Here is a 12,440-nt window from a genome sequence, read left to right as displayed (position 1 = left end):
CTCAGTACTGACTTGTACTGTTGAGATACGGCTGCTTGTGGTGCACATGGCATGAGAGAAGGATTCTTGGCTCAAACATCAAACAGCATTCCTGCAGAATCTGATCTTGTGGGAATGTGCAAAAGAGCATTCTACAGAATGAAAGTGTGTATCTTCCTTCTGTCTTTGTACCTCAGAATGAAAAAAACATCTTCAGCAGTTTTTATACAAATAATTTCATCTCACCCAGTTCAGGAGTTCAAGTTTTCTTGGGTCTGTTTCTTCTTCTGGTTCTTCTTTTGCTTTTCCTCCCTTTTTCTTTCCTTTTCCTTTCCCTCTGCCTGCTTTAGTCTGAGGTGCTGGAGATTTCTTTTCCTTCTCAGGAGCTGTACCATCAGGAGCTGTAAGGCTTCCTAAAGGCTGTATTTATAATGCATTAAAGTATTAGAAATCTAATTGATCTTAGAGTAACTATTTATTTGAGTACACTCCTACCAAGCTCACCCCCCCAGTCACCACTTCTCACATTGAGTCAACTAAAAATGGTAATTTCTCAGGTTTAAGGGCCTTTCTGCATAGTCACAGCTTTACCCTTTTTAAAAAGCTGTTAAGTCTAACTTAGTAGACTTCTGTGATTCTGTGATTAGTAACATTGAAAGTCAAGGCAGTGAAGAAGATTGACTGGGGAGGATTTCTCTTGAAAAATAAAATCAGTGTGAGAGGACTGGGACACTTCAGTTCCTTTGCTCTCTCTGAAAGCAATAGTTGTGAAAATAAATAGCAAAAAGAGCCAGACAGAAAGAGCCTAACAAGAATGCTGCATGATGCCAAATAGCATCCATACTGCAGAGCAGAGAGGAGAGGACAGAGATACATAAATAATGTCTGCAGAAGTAGCCACTCACTGGTCCATTTCTGTTCTGCAGACAGTATTTCTGTTTATACCTCTTGAGACACAGCTAAAGTCCTCCCCTTTCCAACCTGTCTGCCCAGGGCAGAGGCACACATGCACCTCACTTTGGAGGCTTAACTCGCTCCAGATAATGCTTAGTTTATATAAACTCCTCAGAGAAAAAACTGGATTGCTGCTCTCCTCATGATACTTTGGAGTAATTCAGCATCAAATGGTTCACGCAGTAAAGCAAAAAGCATCAATACATTGAGACATGAAAATAGCTTAAATAAGGGATTTTAGTTACACAGGTAAACTGCAGTGTTTCACCATTGCTGTGCAGCATCAAAACCCAAGGTATAAATATTACACAACTTAAACTACTGATAAACAAAGAAAACTTTGTCTTACTGGCCAGTGGTGTCCAAAGACAAAGATTTGGCTGCGTGCAATGTCTACACGATTCCAGGCCAAAGCCAGGCTGAGCTGGTCTGGAGCAGATGCATTGGTACCTAAAGAGAAACACACAGAGGGTTCATATTTCACACATGATGAAACAAGACTGGACAACCTCCTGCAATAACTAGAAAACAGCAAGCCTGGCTCCACATCATATTATCATTAGAATAATTCTGACACAAAGCAGTGGATTAATCCAATCAAACTATAGCATCTTCAATTTAACCCTATAATCCTAATTTCCAAAGGATTAATGAGATTGTCTCTCTTTTGTTTTAAAGCTTCCCCATTGACTTTTATTCTGATACTAAAGACAGACATTTAACTCTTCTTAAAGACCCCTCTCAGCTCCTCTGGATGATGCTGTACATAAAAGTGTAAATTTGGGGACTCCAGAGATTCCATATAGAGTCTGTATCAACTACTGTATATCCACAGATAGAAACCAGTTGTTTCAGCAAACATTACAAACCCCAATTAAATATGGAACTGATCCTATTGCTCTAAGGTTTAAATGGCACAATCTGAGATCTGGAAAAATCCAGACAGCCTTTCATCTTCCCACTTTTTCCCCTAACTTTATTAACGTATGCTAGAACTGCAATAAAATGAGCTGCAATATCAGCTCATGGCAGTTGTTGCAGCACTGCCATCCCATGCTTTCACGTGAGAAAAGCCACACAAAACTTTCAATCTAGATTTCATGCTTCATGCTAATCTGAATAGTAACCAAACACACTCAGGCACTTATTAAAATCCAAGGGAAGAAATCAAAGACTCAAATACAAAGAGTGAACGTCAGACAGTGCATAGGAATGTCCTCTTGGGATGCTGTTGCGCAGCCTTCCTGAGTGCCAGGAAAACCCACCTTTGAGGAGAGCAGTTAGGATGGACATCTCAATGTCCTGCTGCCCTTCCGAGCCCATGCGGAACACAGTGATCTAAGGGGCAGCACAAAACCAAACACACAAAATTACAACACAGGAAAGAGACACACTGAACATGTGGATAGAAAATAGACCAGAATGGTGCTGCTTTATTATTTCCTCCAATTTAAGATTTTTCAAAAAGTACAGTTGCACTATATTTTTCTTTTAAAATTTTATTTTTAATTTTCACAGAAGTGTTTAATTAAATTCTTTCAGCGAAGTTATCCTAAAATATCCCTGCACTGGTGAAAATGAAAACTTGATGAAAAATCCTCACCAAACCCATGTTCTAAAATGTGGAGACAAAACTGCCATGCAAAACCAATTGTTTTCTCATGACTCTCTTACTTCCCAGTAGTAATGGAAATGGAAATGCTAGTTACCCAAGATAATTATCATAGCATCCATTTCATTGATGATAACACTCAAATACTTGTTAGCTGCAAGATGTGTTACACATGACAATCATAAAGGCAGAACCAAGTTTAAAAAAAAGCAATTCTTTTTAGTCACATTTGCTTTGTTCAGTCCATTTTGCAATTCAATGATTTTAAAAATAGTAATTAATGTAAAGCTTACATTATTAGATGACTAATAATTCAAAGCAGAATAACCAAATATTCTACGTTAACAAACTTAATACCAAATGTAGACCAAAAAAATCTCAAATACTTCATTTTCCAAAAGCAACTATTCACATTAACTACTGAGAATAGCATTTTTCTCAACAATTAGAATATGTTTTGCAGGAATGCAAAGATACATGACATTAGAAAAAGAAGAACTACAGAAAAAATATTACTAATTAACAAGAACAGACAAAACTATCAAAAGAAAAACATAACCATAAGTCTGCTTGGGCTGCACAGCCAGTATCTGAATTTTACTGAGTTAACCAGGCCTGCTCTGATGCACATTTTAAATTCAAAACACTCTGACCAAAGCAGCTGTGGGGTCTCTTCTCTCAACCAACTTTTTAGGAAGGCTGATTTGATTCTCTTTCAGTCAGCTTATCAGAGTCATGTTTACTACCAACTTTACACCCAGTGAAGGTGTACATATGGAACTCATCTTGGCATCATATTTACAAAAATTCACAGAAAGAGTTACTCAAAGGCAAACACTCAGGGATTCATTCTGCCTGCAATAACACAGTGAATGCAGTTTCAATACACTGCTTCCAGACCACAGATATGAATGTCAAAGGTTTTCTTTTCCTGAGCACACTTTTCTGTGCAGCTGGGATGTGGGAGACAGGCAGGAACCTGAGTGAGGGCTACAGCACATACAGCAGACCTGCAGCAAACCAGGAGCAAGGAAGGGGGGGATCTTCAGGAACACAATTTTTCAGTTTCTTTTGACAGGCCTGCCAGGCCCCTTTTCCTGAAATTAAAGGCTGTTAAGGAGTAATTATGTTGGAAAACAAAAACTATGTTGATGCACTCTGAATGCTTTTTGCTCCTAGGAACCCCTTCTTCAATTATCTTTCCTCCACTTTTGGCACTGGATCCTGGGTTTAGTGCATTTCTCTCAGTGTCTTATTGCTGAAGTCTGTGGAAAAGTCCTATCAATTTACACAGAAGAAGCATCTGAAATTTGGTTTTGGGACTTTCCAGAAGATGTAATCCCTTCTTGGCCTATGCTAATGAATGAATGTGTACATTTAATGCAGCTATATGGAGGAAAAAAAGCTTAAACTATAATCCTGGGAAAATGGCACTTGAAAGTACTCTGTAAAGTTTGGTCACAGAAATCACCTTTGTGAACTACTTTTAGGATACTTACAAGTTCTTTTTTTTTCATGCACTCCATAAGAATGACAAACAGCTGATGAGCTTGATTCCTGTTGTAGTTAAAGGTTTTCTGGATGGTAACTAGAAGCTGGTCCCTAAGGGATTCATTTATTATCCTAAATGAAAAATGAGACATAAAAGAAGACATTGCCAGAATGAATATATATTCAGAAGGCCTGCTGTTTAAGAAACTATAATATCCAGGTATTCCTCTTATATATCATAGATATACTTCTGTTAACAAGTTCAGTCTTCAGGATTTTATTGCTAGGCCTTACAGGACCCCTACCTTTGCTTCTAAATATTCCAGGTCCCTTTGCATATAGCTAAAAACTCCAAAATACTTCACATTTCTGATATGTCACCTTGGTTATGGTCTTAAACAGAGGACTGAACTGGCTAATGTATCTGAAACCTCATAATACCCAACCGAGAAAGAAATGAACAATTCAAAAGATAATTAAAGAAATCAGATTGAAAATATTCTAGAAAGGTCAGGAATGTTTGCTCTCCCGAAGCAATACGAAACAGCCCTTCAATCTTCATCCATTTCCCAATAAAGCACATGTGTTTTCAGATTTTGGCAAACATTACCAGCAGGTGCCTGAGAGATGTAGTAAAATTCAAAGTTCACTGTGAGAAAATGATTGGACTGACAAAAAATTCTCATTATAGATCTGCCTTACTAGACAAACACATTTATCATAATTATTGGAGAAGAAAATTGGACACTGCATCGTATGCACTGTCACTGGGAGGGAAAGTCATGCAGTGAGCACATCTCTGAGAGACTGATTCTGATAAACTCTTTCAATTAACTATGAGCTGATAGGAAGAATGCATAAGAAAGAAAAGAAAAAGCAAGCCAAGTTTTGTCCTAAACTAAGGAAACTTGTTAGACAGACAGGAAAGTTGCTGAATCTTGAATTGCTGTTGGTGCAATTAAATATGTGCTATGTCTAAACATCAACAAAATCCAGCATAAGAGCTGCTCTCCTAATTCAGCAAGTAACATCCACACTGCTTGCAACACTAATTGTCTGCTTAATATTTGATACAAGCTAAGCTTCAACTTCAGTCAAGGAAATAAGTTCTATCTTCAGCACAAGACAGGTATACCACATCCTAATTAAGACAATATATGAGGTGTTTGCCTGGAAGGCAAAAGCAAGAGAATGAAGGAAGCCCAAAATTTCCACAGCTGGTCTAGCACTCTTGGACAATAAAATTCATTCACACAACACAGCAGAATCAGGCAGCACAAGTTTTGCAAATGCATGCACTAATTAACCTCAGCCCCGGCCTGAAGAAAAGTGCTACTCCTGGGAATTTGTCCTTACATCTAGCATGCCCAACCCAGCACCAAGTACAGTGCAGCAAACCTTGATGGAGCTTGTAAAACAGTGTGCTGTACTGAGAGCAAGCTCCTTTCAAAGGACCATAACATGCATGCAAAGTGGTAATAACTTCTACTCTCTAACTTCAGGGCTAAGACCAAACAGGCAACAAAAGCTGACTGACAGCAGAATGCCTCTGTTGGCAGCATTTTGTCCTTGAGGTTTTGTTGGTTTTTTTTGTTTAATGAAGCTCTATGAAAGCAAGGCATATAATCCTACACAGCTTTGGCGAAGATCTTGAACCCTTACCCTCCTTCCTCTGAATACTTGTGTGCAAATGACAGAATGTCAGACGCTCGCCCGCTGCCATCGCAGATCACCACTGGGAGAGGGGGTTCTTCCCGCAGACACTCCAAGACAATGGAGATCACGTTGGGACCTCCTTCTACTATGAGCCCAACTACAGGAACGCCTTGCCCCAGTCCTGCAAAAACCAGAAGAACAGAAACAAGAAAAAAAAAAAAGTGTCATTGAAACTTAGTTTAAGAAATTGAGATAAGCGGATGTGATTTCTGTGTTAGAGCACCACTTCCAACCAGAGCCCTTAGGAAAATCATAGCCATTTCATGGCCAATGTGAGCAAAAACATCCATATGCTGTTCCCCAAGCCCAAAAGGAAAGAGTAAGAGGTCTCTCTGCTCTTGCTTTTGTATCAGCTCCACACTGGTCACTTATCCACTCAGTGTTGGCAGATGTTTGTAACCTCTCTTGACAGACACCATGTACAGATAAAGCAGCTAACATGACTGTCCTATTGCTTCATCAGCTTCACTGTTACTTGGATGGCTCCCAGCCTTTGATGCTTTACCTCTTCATTGGTTACCTATGGGAAGTCTTCAGTAAGGTGGCATACCTATGCTTATTCCTAAGATAAAAAAAAATGAAATTAGTATTTTTATCATGAGGCTGAAATGGTTGGCCGATGGAAGAGACGACAGCTGAGCATCCCTTTGCTGTCCCTGCCTCACTATGATCTCCAGGCATAGGATGACAAAGGGAAGCCCACAGGTCACATGGTCTCAGTAGCCTTGGTCACAAGACACTTAGGGAAATGAAGGACAAAACATTACCTGAATGCTGACTAATTCTACTATCATAAGCATTTGAATTCAGTTCTTAATCTGTGAAATGACCAGCGCTTTATAAAGATGCACTTTTTTTGTTTGGCTGAGAACGCATGAAAGAGTTTATGTTTTCAACCTTGATTCCTCTCTGAAGAACAGGAACACCATGCACAGTAACAGTAGAAGCTTCCTGACATCCTCCTGTCAGTACACCCCAGCTCTGATAAAGAGGAGTCACAGAGCATTGGCTGGCCTGTGTGTCCATGAATCTTTAGCAATTCCTCCTGAGATTTCCAGCAGAGGTGCCTGTGCTTGGAGTGATTAAGAAGAAACAAAACAACTCCCTGTATGTTGAAACTAGCAGGTGTACTGCAGCCCTTCACAGAACAGGTTTCTATGTGTATTCCCAACTTTGCCTTTCTCATGACAAAAAACATGAAACACTACCTAAATCAGAGTTGATATCCCCAAGCCCCAGTGGTATTAAAATGAATGACAGAACATCTTGTCTCTGGGCCCTGAATTCCTGATCTTTCAAGCCAATGCTCCCTTTCACAACCTTCCAGCTCTGCCAGCACTTCCACAGAAGACAAAGATGACAAAAGCAGGCTGAGCTGTTTCTATCTGTGGACAGCAGCACCTGGCACTGCCTCCATGCTCAAAGGCAAGGGGCAGCTTTTTCCTGAGCTGTTTCTTAGGCTCGCCATAGGCACAGGGCAGCACTTAGAGAATTCCCAGAACATTTGGATACCTCATGGCTGATCTCTAATTGTGCCTTTTGGATTTACCTGGCACTCCACTTGAGTTTTCTGCTCTACTCATAAGAGCACTTAAACCCTATAAGGAACTTCTGTGGAGTTCAATGCAATTCCCATTCTGGATGTTTCTTTTCTCTTATTTTTACAGGCTTACACAGATTACAGAGGCACCTGTAAGGGGTAAGAAAAGCAAGTAGTAGAACTGATGTACACTCTCCAGTAGCTCTTAACTGATGTGTGAATTGAAAGACTATTAACATTTTTTTACCATTTTTAATTAGGGTTGTGGAGTTATTTTTAAATAGTTTACATATTTTTATTTCACCTTTTAAAAATAATTTTTACATGCTCATAAATATATGTATTTTAAAATATTTTTTTCCTAAATAATGATGAGAAAAGTGCCAGAAAATTATTTTAGAGAGGCCACAATAACTGGAATAAATTTTAAAACTGCACAAAATTCTAAATATGAAAGCATTAAGGTGAAATTGCCTTAATTGTCATTAAAAATCCAAGTGCCTGCTAAGTTTATCAGGAAGACCAAAGAATTTTGAGTGTGAACATTCAGAATCAGAAATCACTAAGCTACACAGGATTCCTGTAAACAGGAACTGTAAAAAATCCCTCATTCTGTGTGTTTACTGATGCTTAAGAATTCTAGCCTAGAAGTGCACAAATTCTTTGCATTTCCTTTTCCTTAGATCCTCACTGCTTTGAAGCTTCTCCTCACTATTATTTGTTGCTTTTTCTTCATCCCTTTACGCAATCTTTACTCCATGGTTTTTCAATGTGGGCTCTTTCACCACTTATCAAACAGCACATGTTCTAGTCCAGTCACACAGTCCTGATCACATTTCCACTGGAAAGAGCTGGAAGAAGCCTTTAATTTCCATACTTTCAAGTACCTCAAGCCCTTTCTCGCCACCTTCAAGATGTTATGGTTACAGCTTGCCCCACTCCTACTTACGTGTGTTAATCTTCTGGAGGGAAATGTGTTTTTCCAGCTGACGCCGTAACTTTACTTCAGCTCCATATTTACCTAATGTGCCGTTGTCTGCCAGAATGAAGTGGGTGTGGGAGCTGTTGAGCACAGAGAGCTTACTTAAAGGGTTTGACATTGTTTGGTAAACTCGTGTTACCTGTGTCAAAAGGAGAGATGCACCTAGATTAGAACTAAGACTCAGACTCAAATGGGAAAATTCCCCAAGCCACCCAACAGAGGCACTCAAAGTCTTCTGAGGAAACAAACCAAGCAAACTTCTACAACAAAAACCAGAGAATTAGAAATGGAGCTTGCTTTTACATTTCAAATCTTCACTCCTGACAGCACTGTTTCCTTTGGAGGATGACAGTCAGATTGTGCACTCCCCTGCATATTCCCCTAAGCTCATTACCATGCTCTCCTTGTTCACACAGTGTTGTTACATAATCCTCTTAGTGCATTAGAAAATACATTCTCATTTGGAGTTCCTAGTAATTCATATGCCACTCCAGAGTACCCACCTATAATAAATGCCAGCCTTGCACACACAATGAGGCCCTTATGTGATATACAGAAGGCTCAGAGTGCCATGCTGAAGTTAGGATGTAAAACTGTCACCACAGAGAGGTCTTTACTATTGAAAGCAATGGAAACCTCAGCAATTCCATATTTACTTTGAGGTCATATATGACAACCTGAGAAATATTCTTGAACAACAGGTTTTCTCACAAAATTGTTCAATTTCACCTTCTAGGCATGCTTTAGAAATGGAAAAAGGTAATATTTCAGAAATATTAACAATGTATTTTTTACACAGCTGTTTCCTTAAACACTTACATCTTTTCCTATTAGATCTTCCTTGTTTTCTACAATGCCCCACGGTGCAATTCCTATGGCACATATTCGTCCTCTGGATTTGGAAGAATGATCTTTCAAGGCATCTCCCACATGACGAATGACACCTATAGGTACAATTACTTTAATGCATTTTTGGCACTTTAGATTGATCACTAAACAACAGAATTTTCTTCTTGCCTCTCAGGGAGCTACTGTGTTGCTTTCACTATTAAACTGGTACTGGTACTTAATAGTAGGACATGCAATGCAGACAACCATGGGTTTATTTTGGAATGGTTGTGTGTAAGTGCCATGACTTTCTCACATCATTGCGCTGAATCCAGTGAAGCCTGTGGAAGACTTACCCTGTTACCAACTTGCCACAGTGTAATCTGTACCCTTGTCTGTCTCAGCGTATGTTATTCATTGGACTCAAACCACGACACCAGGAAATACACTTTTAGAAATAAAAAGATCTTTGTACAAAAAAACCACAGCAAAGCTAAATTTGGAGTAGGAAACTGCTTAGCTACAAGGATAACCAAGAACTAAAAGAAGTGTATTAGAACTCATGGTAGATTCCTTGCTACTGAAACCAAGGTTGAAATTTGTTTTCACGGGAAACACTGAGTAATGCAAATCAATACTGACCCAGGAAAATTTTATGGTCTGGGCTGGGTAGGAGATTAACACAAATGATTACAATGCTTCTGTTTTGGTTTAATGGGTAATGACTTGTTTATGTATACTTAAATCTTCTGCCTGTGGGAAAGATTAGTGAATGAACAACACTGAATTCTTAAGTAAACTAAAAGTTATGGCAATTCCTTACCTGTACTAACACCACCAGTGAAAATCCAAGCTCCTGTGGTCATGGCAGCCTTTATCAGACCTTTTCCAAACACTTGCTTTAATTTCGGTTGCATTTCAAAATTCTGGAGGCCTCCATGGACAGAGATTAAGAGCTTGGGCAGTTCCAGTTGCCAATCTTTCACCATGAGATGCAGCAGAGAATCTGGTTTAGTGTCATATGACACACGGATGTACTGCAAAGAGCAATGTGTAATGCTGTCACTCAACCTCTTCTGAAAATTGTCTGAGCAAAGAATAGTTACTGTTTGCCTTTCATCCTGAAGAGAGAGTTTTTAAATTTTCAAACAAAGAAACAAATCTAAGTTTGGATTTCTTCAGAAGAGAGGAAAAACAAATAGAATTTTTGCAGAAGTTTGAACTGCTGTTACTTTTACTGCTAAGAAAACTCAAGAGTCTGTTGAACACCAGACGAATAAACACCTTAGAGTACCCAATGCCCCTTACCATGGCCTTATTTGAATGTCCTCCTCCCTGGAATTCCAGGTTTCCATAGGCATCTGTTGGGTATGCTTGGGTGTGTTTACTGACAGACCATTTCTCTGGCTGAGCTTCCACTTGCTTCGTTTCTTCTTCATTTTTATTAGCTGTTATACTTGGAGGAGGTGGAATATGTTGGTTAATGAGCTGGCCACAGCAGCACCTGGAGATTAAAATTTGAAGTGACTTTGATTATAGTATCTTCAAAAATTAAAAAAAAAAAAAAAAATCAGAAATTAGATTTTCAACTGCCCAAGATGAATATGCACATATATGCCAGAATTAACAGCCTTAGGTTTTTTAACATGCAAAGATAAAAAAATTCACTTCCCTTGTGTTATGCACTGGAAAGCTGCTCTAAGTAAAAGGCCAGGCAAGGAGGAAAAATGCAGAACAGGAACACTGACCACCTATTTCTTACTTAGAGGTGACAGCTTGCATGTGACATTAGCTGTTCTGTTATCCACACAAGCTGGACCACAATATGTAGCTAGTCAATTAAGTAATATTAATATTTTGACTAAGAAATCAAATCCCCCTGTCTGCTATTGTCATTGGTAATATCATACCAATTGTGAAGGATGGCACCGCATTACTGCACCCTTGCTTTCAGGGTGAATCTATCATGGTTTGCAAAGCTAGGAGCTAACAACTCACTGCCTCCCCTGCTCTCTGCCTTCTCATCTCTGAGTGACATATCCCATGGCCCTGTGCAGACTGGAGTGCAAGCATGACTTGTGCTTTTGTTCCCCTGTCATTTCCTTTTATGGGCAGTGACTAAACTGGGTTTCACACATCTAAACCCAAACCAAGTTCAGTTTCTCTGGTATTAAGCTTTTCTGTTGAAACAAAAATTAAAAATGTTACCTGGTAACGTCTTTGTTGTTGGCAATTATATAGATGCATTCTCTTTTAGAAAAGGTCTTCTCTATCCAAGCCTTCTGACCCTTAAAAGAGAGAAAGGGGAAAAAAAAAAAGGAAATGTACTGATATATTTCTCTGTGGCAGATACAGCAACATTCACCTTCTATTTTCAGCTACTAAATTCATTACATCAGTTTTAAACACCAGATACATCTACTCATGAAGTGATGTGAATTTCTACGACTTGGATAAAATTCAAACCTCAAATGTGTGTAAAAAACTTCTGTAGAAAGATGATGCTCTTAAAGTTTCAAGGTTGACCAAAAAATGCATCTGTTCCTTCTTACTGCAGTAAACAGTAAATGGACTCAACGTAGCACAGAAAATCAGTATAAATTGTGAAATAAATAGATAATAGTATTTCCTCCAAACAATGCTTTAGTATCATTCTTTGTATGCAGAAAGTGCTCCTCAGTAACTTTCCCTTCATAACTAACTATCTTCTCAGATAATTTTTTTCCTACTGTACATCAAGTTCCAGTCTTTTCTAAGATATCTTACGCTGAATGAGCTGTGTCTTGGAAGGAGGCATTTTTAAACTGAAAGACCATGTGACATAAAAGCACAAACACTTTGGGTATCTGTGAAACAGGAGGAAGAAAACAACCTTCAGTTTGTGTTGGCCTATTATATTGCTTGCAAACCAATTTTAAAAAGCGAATTAAAAAAAGGCTTTTAACTTTAAAGAAACGAAAAATGTTAAAAACCACTTACATTTTGATGACACCGATATCTTTGCCTTGCTGATAAAAATTGCCTCTTCTGAGTTTGTATTATGAAACTGTCTTTTCACGTTGCAAGCAAATGTTGTACCTTTTGCTTTAGTTTCTGCTGTGGAAGTGAAATTAAATTTTTGCAGACACAGAAGCTAAAAATGACACAAGAACTTTCAGGCTGACTTAAAAAAAAGGAAAGGGACTTTTCCTAAAAAGAACTAAAACCTTGCTGAGTATGACTTAAGAAAGTCAGCTGCAGATGCCTGTCAGCAGCTTTGAGACCAGCCACGCTCCCTGAGTGCTGCACAGGCTCCAGCACGATGAACAGAGGGTTTCATAGTTCACCTTTCTTTCTTA

The 12,440-nt window shown here is 38.9% G+C and overlaps 1 protein-coding gene across 1 annotated transcript in view; it reads right to left on the bottom strand.

Annotated features, from left to right (window-relative positions):
- TRPM1 (transient receptor potential cation channel subfamily M member 1) overlaps positions 1 to 12,440 on the bottom strand; it is a gene marked incomplete at its 5' end in the record, with an annotated part of 45,888 nt that overhangs the window by 24,584 nt on the left and 8,864 nt on the right. The window contains 10 exons of the mRNA XM_053954218.1: positions 226 to 399; positions 1,283 to 1,383; positions 2,199 to 2,271; positions 4,045 to 4,168; positions 5,699 to 5,873; positions 8,242 to 8,413; positions 9,094 to 9,218; positions 9,926 to 10,139; positions 10,411 to 10,606; positions 11,311 to 11,390. Of these exons, the coding sequence (XP_053810193.1) occupies positions 226 to 399; positions 1,283 to 1,383; positions 2,199 to 2,271; positions 4,045 to 4,168; positions 5,699 to 5,873; positions 8,242 to 8,413; positions 9,094 to 9,218; positions 9,926 to 10,139; positions 10,411 to 10,606; positions 11,311 to 11,390 (1,434 nt within the window). The remainder of the gene's footprint in view (positions 1 to 225; positions 400 to 1,282; positions 1,384 to 2,198; positions 2,272 to 4,044; positions 4,169 to 5,698; positions 5,874 to 8,241; positions 8,414 to 9,093; positions 9,219 to 9,925; positions 10,140 to 10,410; positions 10,607 to 11,310; positions 11,391 to 12,440) is intronic.

This window comes from Vidua chalybeata, chromosome 13 (assembly GCF_026979565.1).
Source record: "Vidua chalybeata isolate OUT-0048 chromosome 13, bVidCha1 merged haplotype, whole genome shotgun sequence".
NCBI lineage: Eukaryota > Metazoa > Chordata > Aves > Passeriformes > Viduidae > Vidua > Vidua chalybeata.
Note: the sequence above shows the minus strand (reverse complement) of the source record. Positions and strands in the feature narration are given on the sequence as shown.